Source organism: Ochlerotatus camptorhynchus, unplaced genomic scaffold, assembly GCF_037179485.1.
Source record: "Ochlerotatus camptorhynchus isolate MF236.1 unplaced genomic scaffold, CSIRO-AGI_Acam_v1.1 ptg000113l, whole genome shotgun sequence".
NCBI lineage: Eukaryota > Metazoa > Arthropoda > Insecta > Diptera > Culicidae > Ochlerotatus > Ochlerotatus camptorhynchus.
The window spans coordinates 157,706-170,330 of NW_027040603.1; the positions used below are offsets into that span (position 1 = coordinate 157,706).

At 42.4% G+C, this 12,625-nt stretch overlaps 1 protein-coding gene across 2 annotated transcripts; it reads right to left on the reverse strand.

The window, feature by feature from the left end:
• Positions 1–9,080: 9,080 nt before the first annotated feature.
• On the reverse strand, positions 9,081–10,753 carry LOC135699657 (solute carrier family 66 member 3-like). 2 transcript variants are annotated; one of them, XM_065219951.1, is made up of 4 exons: positions 10,586–10,753; positions 9,860–10,384; positions 9,673–9,793; positions 9,081–9,612 (listed from the first exon to the last, which is right to left on the reverse strand). In XM_065219951.1, exons 2-4 carry the CDS (start codon positions 10,247–10,249, stop codon positions 9,485–9,487), a joined length of 639 nt encoding a protein of 212 aa, XP_065076023.1. In that variant the 5' UTR covers positions 10,250–10,384; positions 10,586–10,753; the 3' UTR covers positions 9,081–9,484. The 2 variants fall into 2 exon arrangements, with proteins under 2 accessions (XP_065076023.1, XP_065076022.1); XM_065219950.1 differs by lacking the exon at positions 10,586–10,753 and having other exon boundaries at positions 9,860–10,483.
• Positions 10,754–12,625: the final 1,872 nt, after the last annotated feature.

Below are 12,625 nucleotides of genomic sequence, written 5' to 3' on the forward strand. Positions count from 1 at the left end.
AGAGTTCATAGATGTTTCGCCAAACACGGACGACGTGTGCAACAGCGACATTACCCTAAAGCGAACTTCTGTGGGCTCTCGAGAAAGGGCGAGCTGCCTCGACAGGACCCGACATGATAGGGTACCCAATGCTTCGACGTCTACCTTTGTCCGTGAAGATGACACTGCTAGAGCTGCTCAACCGGATCTGGCGTAATGGAGAGTTTCCCACCAGCTGGCGAAATGCAATCGTGGTGCCCATTCCGAAGCCAAACGGCCTCGATACCGGACCCGCTGCGTTCCGTCCAATCTCGCTCACCAGCTGCATGGCGAAGCTGCTTGAACGCATCATAAATCGACGACTGATCACCGAGCTAGAGTCGAGTGGGCGACTCGACAAACGACAGCACGCTTTCCGTGCCGGGCGAGGCACCGACACGTACTTTTCCGAGCTCGAGAGAACGCTTCCAAGCACAGACGAGCACTGTCTGATAGCATCCCTGGACCTGTCGAAGGCTTACGACACCACCTGGCGGCGCGGCATAATCCGCACTCTGAGGTCATGGAGAATACGTGGTCGGATGCTGAACATGATGAAAAGCTTCCTCTCGGAGCGAACGATCCAGGTATCCGTTGGGGGGCATATGTCTCGCCAGTATCCGTTGGAAAACGGAGTTCTGCAGGGCTCTGTCCTGTCAGTGAAGCTGTTTCTCATCGCGATGCAGCCCATCTTCCGAGTAGTGCCCAACGGAGTCTTCATTCTTTTGTAGCAGAAGATATCCTCTTAGCAGTGCGAGGTGCTAAAACTGAAGGCTTACACCGAAAACTACAGGCCGCCGTCAAAGCCATCAACAAATGTACGAAAAGCGTTGGTTTCACTGTGTCGGCAACAAAGTCACATGTCTTCTACTGCAGTCCGAACGCACGACGGGATCCCGTGCGGGATATCTCTATCGAGGGAACTCCCGTGCCAAAGACCAACCGGCTGAGGATTTTAGGTGTAACCATGGACCGAACGTTATCCTTCAAACCTCACTGCAATATGGTTAAGAAAGCATGCGAATCTCGGTTACGGATTTTACAGATGATCGGTGCAAAACTTCCATGTGGCAATCGGACTTCTCTGCTGCAAGTTGGGTCAGCCATAGTTAATGCGAAGCTGCTCTACGGGATTGGACTTGTTAGTCGAGGAGGGCCAGCAACCTTGCAGACTCTCGCTCCTGCCTGCAACAAAATGGTTCGCTCCGCTTCCGGAGCATTCGTGACGAGCCCGATTAACTCGGTGATGGCCGAAGCTGGGACTCTACCCTTCGAACTGCTAGCAGCACAGACCACAGTACGCATTGCCATCCGAATGCTCACAAAGTACCCAAACAGCAGCACCCTACATCTGATTAAACGCGCTTCAAATCGCCTCCAAGAATTAACCGGTTCAACGCTTCCTGCTGTCGGTTCACTCGTGAGGCAGAGCAATCGCTTGTGGCACGCACGAAAACCGACGATAGTGTGGGATGTGAAAAGAAGCATACGCGCTGGAGACCCACCGGAGAAAGTTCGTCCAGTTGTTCGAAAATTACTGGAAACCCGCTTCCGTAGTTCAACCATCGTCTACACGGACGGCTCCAAGTGTGAAGACACGGTAGGAGCTGCATTCTTCAACGAAGGGCTATCTAGGACCTACAGTCTTCCGAAGGAATGTAGTGTTTTCTCTGCGGAGGCCTACGCTATTAAAATGGCCGCCACCATCCCTAATGTTCAAAATGAGTTGGTTATTCTCACGGACTCCGCAAGCTTCCTACTGGCTTTGGAGGCTGGAACTTCCCGGCACCCTTGGGTGCAGGAAGTAGAGAGAATCGTGCAAAGCAAAATCATCCGTTTCTGCTGGATCCCTGGACACGCTGGCATCAGGGGAAACTCTGAAGCTGACCGACTAGCCAATGAGGCTAGAAGACAACCAGCCATCGACGTACCGATTCCAAGCGAGGATGCGATAAAAGTGGTGAAACATGCGATACGTGGTCAGTGGAATAGGCAGTGGTTTAGCACAACAGAATCGAAGCTGAGGGAGGTGAAATTCGACACGCACAGATGGCCAGAACGAGGAAGTTCAGCCGACCAGCGTATGCTTACACGTCTGAGAATCGGAGACTAACCCACACGTTTCTTCTGAAAAAGGAAGCCCCACCGGTGTGTGAATGTTGTGGCACGGTGTTGGATGTAAAGCACATCATTCTTGAGTGCAGGAAATACGACGAAGAGAGAAGGAAAAATGACATCAGCGCCAGTCTACGTGAAGCTCTGGACAACACGGAAGAAAGAACAACACGAATGCTTAATTTCCTACATGAAACGGATTTGTACAAAAAACTCTAGAATAACAAATTACAAGAACTTTAGAATAACAAATTGCATAGATGAAAGAAATAATAAGCAACACGAAGTAGAAGACTAGAATAACAAATTAAAATAACTGTAGAATAACAAATTACACAGGTAAATACGGTAGAAAGATGAAGAAATTCGTGAAGAAAAGCGAAGTAGGAGAGTAGTATGAAGTGAAGCGAAGGAGAAAAGTAATTGTTTGGAAGCAAAGAAGAAAAGAAGAGAGAAGCAACTGAATTGTAGCACTTACACTAACAAAAACACTTGCACACCATACACAATACACCAAACATCAAATCGAACGGACATGAATGCATCGCGGAGATGTAAAATGTCCATAATAAAAAAAAAAAAGTGCAGTCAAGAATTGCCGCAGCCGAATGAATCTTATCCGGACCATTTCCCGACAAAATAGATCGAACAACCGCAGCATCCATTTTCACGTGGCGAGTGCAATTATGGACAGTCGCCTTCTATACGGGTTGGAGATGATCTGCATCGCAACGGATAAACTTTTAGTTACGTTAGCACCAGTCTACAACACCTACGTCCGGAATGTCTCTGGCCTGCTGACGCTGCATGCATGCCTTTCCGCTTCCGTATAACCGCAGCTATCACAACCAAAGCCGCTGCTTTCATCTTGAAGACATCCGGAAATCAAGGGATCTTCCTTCTCGACGAGGGGAACAGACTCCTCCGCACGGCTGCCAACGAAGATCTCCCCAAGTGACCAGGGTCCACTGGCACGAAGACAAATGCTGGCAAACACCATTACCGAAAATCGAAAGCCGGATTAAGGACAGGTTCAAAGCCAAAGACAGTTCCGTGCCCATGAAAAGGACTGTAGCTTAAATGTTAGGAGAAAAATACACCACGCACACTCACCGATACACGGACGGATCTCGCTCTCGGGCCGGGGTCGGTATCGGTCTAGCCGGAAACATCACACCAACCAGCTGCAGCTTACCGCCGCAATGTTCTGTCTTCTCGGCTGAAGCTGCTGCCATCTTCATCGCTGCTACAACGCTCTCCAACCGACCGATCCTAGTCCTCACGGATTCGCACAGCATCATACAAGCCCTGACATCCGAGGCCCCGACTCATCCCTGAGAAGTCCGCGCCACCAAACACGGTATTCTGCTGGGTTCCGAGGCACTGCGGAATACCAGACAACTCCGAAGCTGACTTTCTGGCTGGGGCAGGACCATCCGCCCCTCGCTATACCAACGAAGTACCGTTACACGATGTCAAGCGCTGGATCGTGAGCAAAGTACGGGAAGCTTGGGACGCAGGGTGGGCCCAAAACCGCACCCTCTTCATCAGACGGATCAAAGGGACGACGAGGAAATGGACAGAAGAGTTGAACTGAACCAGCGGGATCAGAAGATAGCGTCGCGTTTGAGGACCGGTCACACCAAGATCTCGCACAATTTCGGTGGAACGCCGTCCTCAATCGAGCACATTCTATGCGTGTATGCCTTCAGTATCAGAACCTGCAGGAATTCCACGGGCTTCCAAATAGCATACGCGACATGCTGGGTGATGATCCCTCCACACTGGCAGCAGTAATGCGCTTTTTATAGTTAAGTCTTTTTTAATTCATTTCAGCTGTTGGGACATCTCTGTCTCCCGGTTCCCCCGGTGTGGAGCTCTGTTTTATTCAGATTTTAATGTTGTGTAAATATACGATCAATCCAGGAACCAATTTTCGGTTAAAGTAAACACTGTAAAAAACTACTCTGTTGAGGGTCCTCCTTCCGAGGCCCACCTTTCATGGACGAGATGATTCAGTACACTAAACTAGCCTAAAAAAAGTAGTTCTATGCATATCTGTCCCATGTTCCAACAGCTGCAGCTGCGAAATAAGCGTTTAATGTTTTGAACAAACTATTATCTGAAGAGCTTTGAGTGTGTTGGTTTATTTCCTTTTACTTCCGTTATAATTGCTTATCTTTTGACAGACACGCGTATTTCGTCTACTACTTGCAGAATTCATCAGTGCCAAGTACTCAACACCAATGGCACTGATGAAGTCTGCAAGTAGTAGACGAAATACGCGTATTGGTCAAAAGATAAGCAATTATAACGGAATTAAAAGGAAATAATCCAACGCACTCAAAGCTCTTCCTAAAAGGAATTCCGTTGAGAGGTTCGTCAAATTTAAAGATTAAACTATTATCCCACGGTGAAGTTCTATCTACGATGCAGAAAAGATTGTGTTTTGCTGTGGCTAGCTGCACGCACGCTGAGTAGATAGAAGGAAGATTTATGTCGATTTTGAAGATTTCCGGCAAAAAGATGAAGCACGTTGCAAGTAGATGCGAGAAATTAAAGATGATTTTTCGAAGATTGATTCGCTAGTGTGAGATTTTTTGAGCATCTAGAATTGAGATTTAGATGTGTCGCCCCCCTCGTACGAAACGTCATTTTAAATTGCTCAAATCAATCATGTTTTTTTTATAATCCATTTATTTGTAAAGGCTCAAATGCGGTAGCTTTGCGGAGCCAAATTAATTTAAATGTAATTTTTTATAATTTGTTTTACAACTAAAGTTAGTAGAATGGGGGCCGAATACTCGCGGTATACTCGAGATTAATACATACATTTATTTAGAGGATTGGAAGGGGGCAAAGGGAAAGGGATATTGGTAAATCTTCTTTCTGCTTCATTCGACGGATGAGTGTCACTGCACTGTATTGGCGGGCATGTGCTGTGGATATCGAAGCATTGAAAGCACAGCTGAAATGATACAAGAGGGGACTTGGGTTGGGATAGTGATGAAAGAATGAAGGAATTAAAACACAAAACACTACTACATACACAAATCAGCACTTTTTAAAAATACGTATATTAATCTCATAACATCGAGATCACGGCAAGCCAGAACGTGGTGTATAAAGTTGTTGTATAAAGTTGTTTCCCTCGGGCCCTGAGGGATTCAATTAGTTCGGATCTCGCCACATGATGTGAGGTGCAAGACTAGACAACATACTCAATGTCGTGATAGCCGTTTCCACAGGCACACAAACTGCTATCTACAAGCCCTATGCGGTAGAGGTGTGCGTTTAACGAGTAGTGATTGGACATGAGCCTGGACATTACCCGGATAAAATCGCGATCCACGTCCAATCTCTTGAACCAGGGTTTGATCGACACCTGTGGGAGAAATCAATCATATTGTCCAGTGGCGTTTCCTTAACCTCAATCTACCTGTGCACCAACTCTCAAAATAAACAATTATCAAAATATTGCTTGCAATGGATGGATATCGAGTAAACTAGAAGTTTTAGTGTATTTTTCAACCGATTCGAGTATGAATATGGCATTAAATCTGGCTTTGAAAGTTGGTGCACTAGTTCAAAGTGAGGTTACGGGACGCCAATGATATTGTCGAGCATTTTTTAGACGACCTTGTACCAGTGATTTTAAGAAAATTGAGTAACAAATTCCTTATTTTTCTAGCTTAGTATAAACAAATAAGACACTATTTTCGCGAATTTTATTCAAAATATTGGTCCACGGCAAAGTTTGAGTGGTAGGAAATATCATTTTAAGGTTCAATTTACTTGGATGCTTTTTGGAAAATTTCAAAAGCAGTTTTTTCCGACGCATTATTTCAGATTGCAAAAAGCTCGCACTATTCGATTCCTTTTGATATTTTACACAAAATGACGCGAGCTTTTTGCAATCTAACATAATGCGTCAAAAAAAACTGCTTTTGATTTTTTTTTTTTTAAATCCTTCATAGTAAATTGAACCTTAAACTGCTCGAATGATACCACATACCACATGATCCATGGCCACTCTTCGCCAGCCTCGTAGTCTGCGAAGGGTCCGCCTTCTACTTGGTCGATCCACCTTGGCCACTGCGCGCCTCTTCTTCTTGTTCCTGTTGGGTCGTCGTGCGGCATTCTTACGATGTACCCAGCCCACCGTAGTCGCCCAATTTTTGCAATGTGGACGATTGATGGTTCTCCCAGCAGCTGGTGCAATTCGTGGTTCATTCGCCTTCTCCACGTTCCGTCATCCATCTGCACTGCACCGTAGATGGTACGCAACACCTTTCGTTGGTCCTCCACGAGCATAGTCCAGGTCTCGTAGCCGTAGAGAACCACCGGTCTAATCAGCGTCTTGTAGATAGTCAACTTTGCGCGGCGGCGAATTTTATTCGACTAGAGCATCCTGCGGAGTTCAAAGTAGGCACGATTCCCTGCCATAATGCGTTTTTGAATTTCTCGTCTTCCTTCAGATAACAACTTGGGTGCGGTAAAATCGATAGAACTGTTTCAAACACATCGTCGGTACATAAGCGAGTCGGCGATCATCTCTTTTTGCCAGTGGTGGCGGGGGGAATACCCCTCATCATCCCTCTCCAACGGGGAGTTTGGTAAAGAGAGATAATCAAACCGATTTGTATCTTCCTAAAAAGTTGTTCTTGCTCGCTTTCTACTCTCTATATACAATTTTCACACTGCCGTACTCTAACGGAACTATCAACTCTATACTTTCATCTCCTCATCTATCGTATAAAAAAATACCACCAAGTGACGTGTTTAAATTTTGCTCTCGTGTTTTACAAATTGTGAAGTTTCTTGCCAACATGTTTTTTTGCGTATTGGAATGTTTGAATCTGAGAGTGGAACAGTTAGAGCTGATCGGAACAGGGATCGTGAGCTACCATCTGGAGGTTCATCGACAATGCTGCAATGACGGTGCGTTTATACCGATGCACTTCTTCCCGAGGCCAGAGCAAGGGGAAACTGATTTTGTTATTATCAGGATCAAGGAGATGGAGCTCCATTTGCGAGAACAATTGATCTTAAAAATCACGAAGAGGCGGGCTAATTACAGATCATTCGGGTGAGATCCTTCCATTTTATTTCATTTGTTTGCATTATAATTCAATTAGTATTCATAAAAACGTTACCAAATTATGTCCCAGGGTTTAAATTGAGGAGCTCGGCTAGCTTGGTGGCTGCCACTTTTGCTTACTGAGTAGAAGATCGTGGGTTTACTCCCAAGCTCCTCCAAAATAAAATTATTCCTAAGGTCGCATCGCCTGCTTAAGCGAATCTTGACCCAACTCCGTAGCATATATGGGGGCGTCGGTGAGTCGCTGGCCTCTCGTTAAGTATATGGTACACCAACAATATTCGTGCTTTTCCCGTAACGGAGCATTCCTGGTTTGGAGATGGGGCTGTCCCGAGATGTGTTTATGACAAGTGGGAAGGAACTCTGGGTCTCCCAGTGTTGGTGAGTTCTTTGCCGTTAATGTTCAAGAAAAGTTTTGCCATACAGAAATTCAAAACAATAATTTTTATGGGCGGGTTTGGACAGTTTTTTACCTGTTTCATACGACCCGAAGGTGTATGCTGGACACTTTGATGTGAATTTCGCTAATAAATACGAGGAGCATTTCTTATAGCAAAACTTGCCATAACAAAATGGGCATAGTTTATTTTAGTAAACAAACTAACACTTCTTCCTACTGTGTCACCTATGTATTAGGCGCCTAGGGGCTGGCCGGCAATGGCTATTGTCATGCTTTTCCTGTTCTGTATTCGGAATGGAAAGCTACCCTAATAAAAATAACCATTAAAGAGAGCTTAACGACGTGTTCGGGGTATCATCCAAACCATTTGTGGGATAGTTCACCCATCCGGGATACAGTTCGTTTATGGTATTTGTTTATTAGGGTATTCACTCCCAAATAGTTTTCCTTAAGAAATTAGAATAAGAACGTTAAAGTAGATACATGATAGTTATCAGTAAGCCATCTACGAATTACTCCTTGTTACTTTTTATGACTTGATAATATAGTGACAAGACTCAGGTATTGACCGCCGCGCCGTTATGCATTTCTATATTGTATACTTTAAATCAAAAATATTTTTACGTTCATAGATTTCACATAATCCTTTTCCCTTTGTCCTTCTTCTCTTTTCATAAAGCGAGTAATGGCGCTATAGCCATAAGTCATAAAAGGCTAGGACAAGAGTTAGTGCTCATGCCCCAACCGTCAGAAGAAAATGGAGCATCACTTAACCTTTCTAGCTTTGATGCTTCCAACGAGCTACCAATCATACAATTACCAAAATCGGTTGTCCACGTTTCATTCATTTATTGGATTCTGAAGCATCGTGTTTAAATCTTCGAATTAAACAGGCCCGATGTTTTCTGAATCATCTTGCTGCACAGTAGACCTGGCCGTTTTGATATGTGTGACGCTTCTTCGATGTGAAACATAATATCAAATAGACAAGAAAAATGATGTAGGTATATATATATCATTTTCCAGGATGCTTTCAAGAACTGACTGTGTTGGTGTTAGATTAGATTAGATTAGATTAGATAAGACTATAGTCTGTTATTTGAAATTAGAAACTTCAACTACATTTAAGAAAGTTTCAATTCTTTTAATAATGAAAACATTCTTCTGATTTATACATGACTTTGAAAAGCTTGTGACTTTCAGGGTCTAAACCCTGAAAGTTAAATGATGAATCTCAAAATAGTAAGTTGAGATCACGTATCCTTTTTTAAACATAGGAAGTTCTTCCTAGTTTAATTTACTGGTCTCGAAATGTTTTGCATGGATTGAAGAAACTTCATTCAGTTATTTTATTTAAATCGATTGGAGAAAAATGCTCTGCATCTGAGAGAAGTATTGTGATGGTAATGGATTGACCGAATGCTTAAAATAACAACCAACTTTCCATAAATTGAACAATCACTATTTTATTTGTCTTTTATCGTTTGCTTAAACTGTGAGTATCGTTTTATTAGATCGAAACTGCTTGTGCAAGAAATGTTTCTAATATGTGCAACTATGTTCCACACTTATCAGGACTAGATCGAACTCAATGCCATTAAAACTTGTCTTCCTTCTAATAATAGTAAACAAAAGTATGTGCAGATTGCGTCCTAGGTTGGCGGGTCGCGTGTTATCAGTGTTATAAATGTTGTTAATATTGGCTATACGCTCGACGGTGGCGCGGTGTCGTAATTATCGCCGATGACGTTGAATCTTCGCTTGTGCTGCATTGTCTCGTCGTAGGTTGTTGATAGAATAACGGAAGCAAAGTGTGACGTAGCAGCAAGCAGCTATTGTCGTTAATGCTATTATTCCTGCTTTGGTTTCTTGTAGTACCATGCAGCCAGGAGGACGGAAGTACTCAGAATGGTCGAGATTCCAAAGTTGGCCAGCAACATCTTGTCTGCCGAATCCAGCAGAATGGTATAAATGCGAGCTGGAATAGATTTAGTTTTTGTGTTGTTGGAATATGAACTGATCTGGCGAGGTTACTTACTTGAATTGGTAAATGCCGATAGGGCCCAGGTTATGAGGCTAACCGACTGCGAATCCTTGGATTTTAGAATTGCGACTAGTTGCATGACTTTACTAGTGGCACCCACCGGGGTCGTCAAAGGCTGAAACACGAAAAAAAGGAAGCAAATTCAGTAAGATTCTTATTATCTTTTCAGACTGATACCTACCACAAGCATCATAATCAAACTACTGGGAAGAACTCCGATGGCAAAGGCAGAAAATACCGCCACGTAAACACCACTCCAAATGTAAGCAGGTTTGTTCAGCATATTTTTATATTTGAGAACCACATACACTAGTACGTATTCCTGAACCAAAAGGATAGGATACTCCATGTAAGACAAGAAAGCATACCCATTCGTAAAGTTGTACAACATCGTCACAGTGTAGCTGCACAGTTCCATCAATAGTCCATTCAACGATAATCCTGTTGCGGACCGCAACTGGTGTACCGTTTGAATCTGCGGTACTTTCGACACCAAGCAGGACGCTATGGTAATCAAGGACAATAAGTCCGCTATAACGTACAGGATGCCTCGATCGTCTAGAAGATCCATTTCTTGGCGGTCTTTGGTTATGTAATGGGACCGAAACGACTCAAAACTATGTTCAGGAGAATCGGTCAAGTTATCTTTGCAGTTTAAAATCGACTAGCAACTCAGCATCATAGGCTCTTCCTCGATTACGTTCAGCTGGTGAATAAAAATAGAACAAAAACAGTGGATGTGTTATGGGGACAGGTATGCTTCGCTTTTAATTTTGCTTATGAAAAACGCACAGAAGATGCACTGCAAAAAGAATATAGAGTCATGTACTAAAATAAATAAGAGCAGATACGAAAAACAAAAATATAAACATTATTTTACGACTAAACCATTCAAAACAATACATACCCACGCGCGCCGATGATTCAAAATAATACCATCAATCAGACAGGAAAATGTAGTCGCGTGGCTAGAAAAAGTATTACTGACTAGTGAATTTTCATGCCACCGCCGGTAGAATTTTTCACTCTACTCAAGGGCACACTCTGCCAACGCAGCTGGCAGATAAAAAAAATTGGCTGTGTGGCGGTAATTGACACCGCTAGTTGCTGGCTTATGACTCGTTCGTTGATAAAAAAAAAACGCACACCGTGGAAGAAAAAAAAAATGATGCAGTTGACGCAATGTTCTGTGCACCAACACATAGGCGGTCATTCATATTTGCTTATGTTTTTGTTGAACTGATCAGCTGGTTATTTTCGTGGTATGTTTTCGAAAGTAAGGATTGGTTGCTGACATGTGTCAATGTTACAATGACATTGATATTCGGATAGTCTTGAACGAAAAGGGATGAACGAGCCACATTTATCACAATACTCACGGTGTCTCTGGTAGGATAAAATTATTATGAAAAAACCAGTACGCTGAAACATCCACCAAACAAAATCTTAGGTACTCCTCTTTTGTTTGAGGCTAGTTTCAAAATGTTCTATCGGGGATCATTTTCCCATACATTTTTTGGGTTCAATGGTCGAGAGAGTTATTTTTTGGACAATACTCAAACCGAAAAATACGAAAAAAAAAAAAACTTCTAGACCCCCGATAGAATCACATGAAAGGGGTGACCCACAGACTGTGGGCCACAGTCGTCCATAACTGTGAAAAGACGGTCAAAAGTTATTATCTCGTGAATCTGCAGACTAGTGGTGTCTGCAGAAAAGTTTCTGGATATGAAAAGCCCCTTTTTTTGACATTGACAGATCAATAATTAATCCCCCACTTCTAATACTTAAGAGATGAACTAGCCTTAGGCTAAAAATCTCTCTAAAAAAGGAAAAAAAAAAACTTCTAATACAATTATAAAGTGAAACCTTTTACTAAGGGGGTTTCCACGTAAAACGTATCATGTCTTCAGCAAAGTTTGTTGTTTTGATATTTTATAAAACTTTGCCAAAGACACCGATACTGAATGAGAATCAAAAAAAAGTTGGATCTGTCTTCTCGGGGGATTAATCATCATCAATGTCAATGTCAACAGAAGGGGCTTTTCATATTCAGACGTTTTCCCGAAGACACCACTGGTCTAAACTGTAAGATTCATGAGATAATGACTTTTGACCGTCTTTTCATAGTTCTGGACCACTGTGTAACCCTAAGCTTTCGTTTGGTGGGTGTTTCAGCGATACTAATTTTATTTTTTAATAAGTTTTTCTTCCATGGCCTAAGCATTTTAAGACCACACTTTGTAAGCAAAAATACCGTTCAAATAGTATTCACCTAGGGGCAAGTCAGTGCTAACATTTGAAAACGGCGCAAAAGCCATTTGTAAACAAATCTAGACAAACATTTCAAAAGGTCCTATCTGTCATTGAAGCTGATTGGAGAAAAATTGATTTGAACTTTTGCAATATATTTTTAAATGCCTTTTTTAATTACGACATAAAACGATAATCTTTTGTATTCTCAAATGCATAGGAAACACATAGAATTCGACTGAAGTGTATGTTTCTTCGTTTTATTCATAATTTTCAGGTTTAATTCGTGGTTTTGTTACATAGGACCTTTGGCTTTTTTCTGTATCAGTTAGGACCTGTCAAATTGGTCTGATTGCAAAGTTAATGTTACTTAGGACCTAGGACTACTATTCTGCCAATTTATTAAGTAAACTACGTTTATATTAAGAACTTGTCCATTATTTTTTTCTGATGTATGCAGGAAAAATGTAAGTGTATGGAAAATTTGCATATTTTTTAATATCGGTATATTTTTATAAACAAACTCTACATTCATTCTACATCATTCGTTTTACATTTATTAGCTCAAGCTGTTCATCAATAATTTACATTCATTCATGTTATTCGATCAAATCTACATCGCTGTCCTCCAGTGGATTGAGATCCACATCAAAGTGGTCTACAACCGTATTATTGTTCTTCTTCCTGTTTTTTC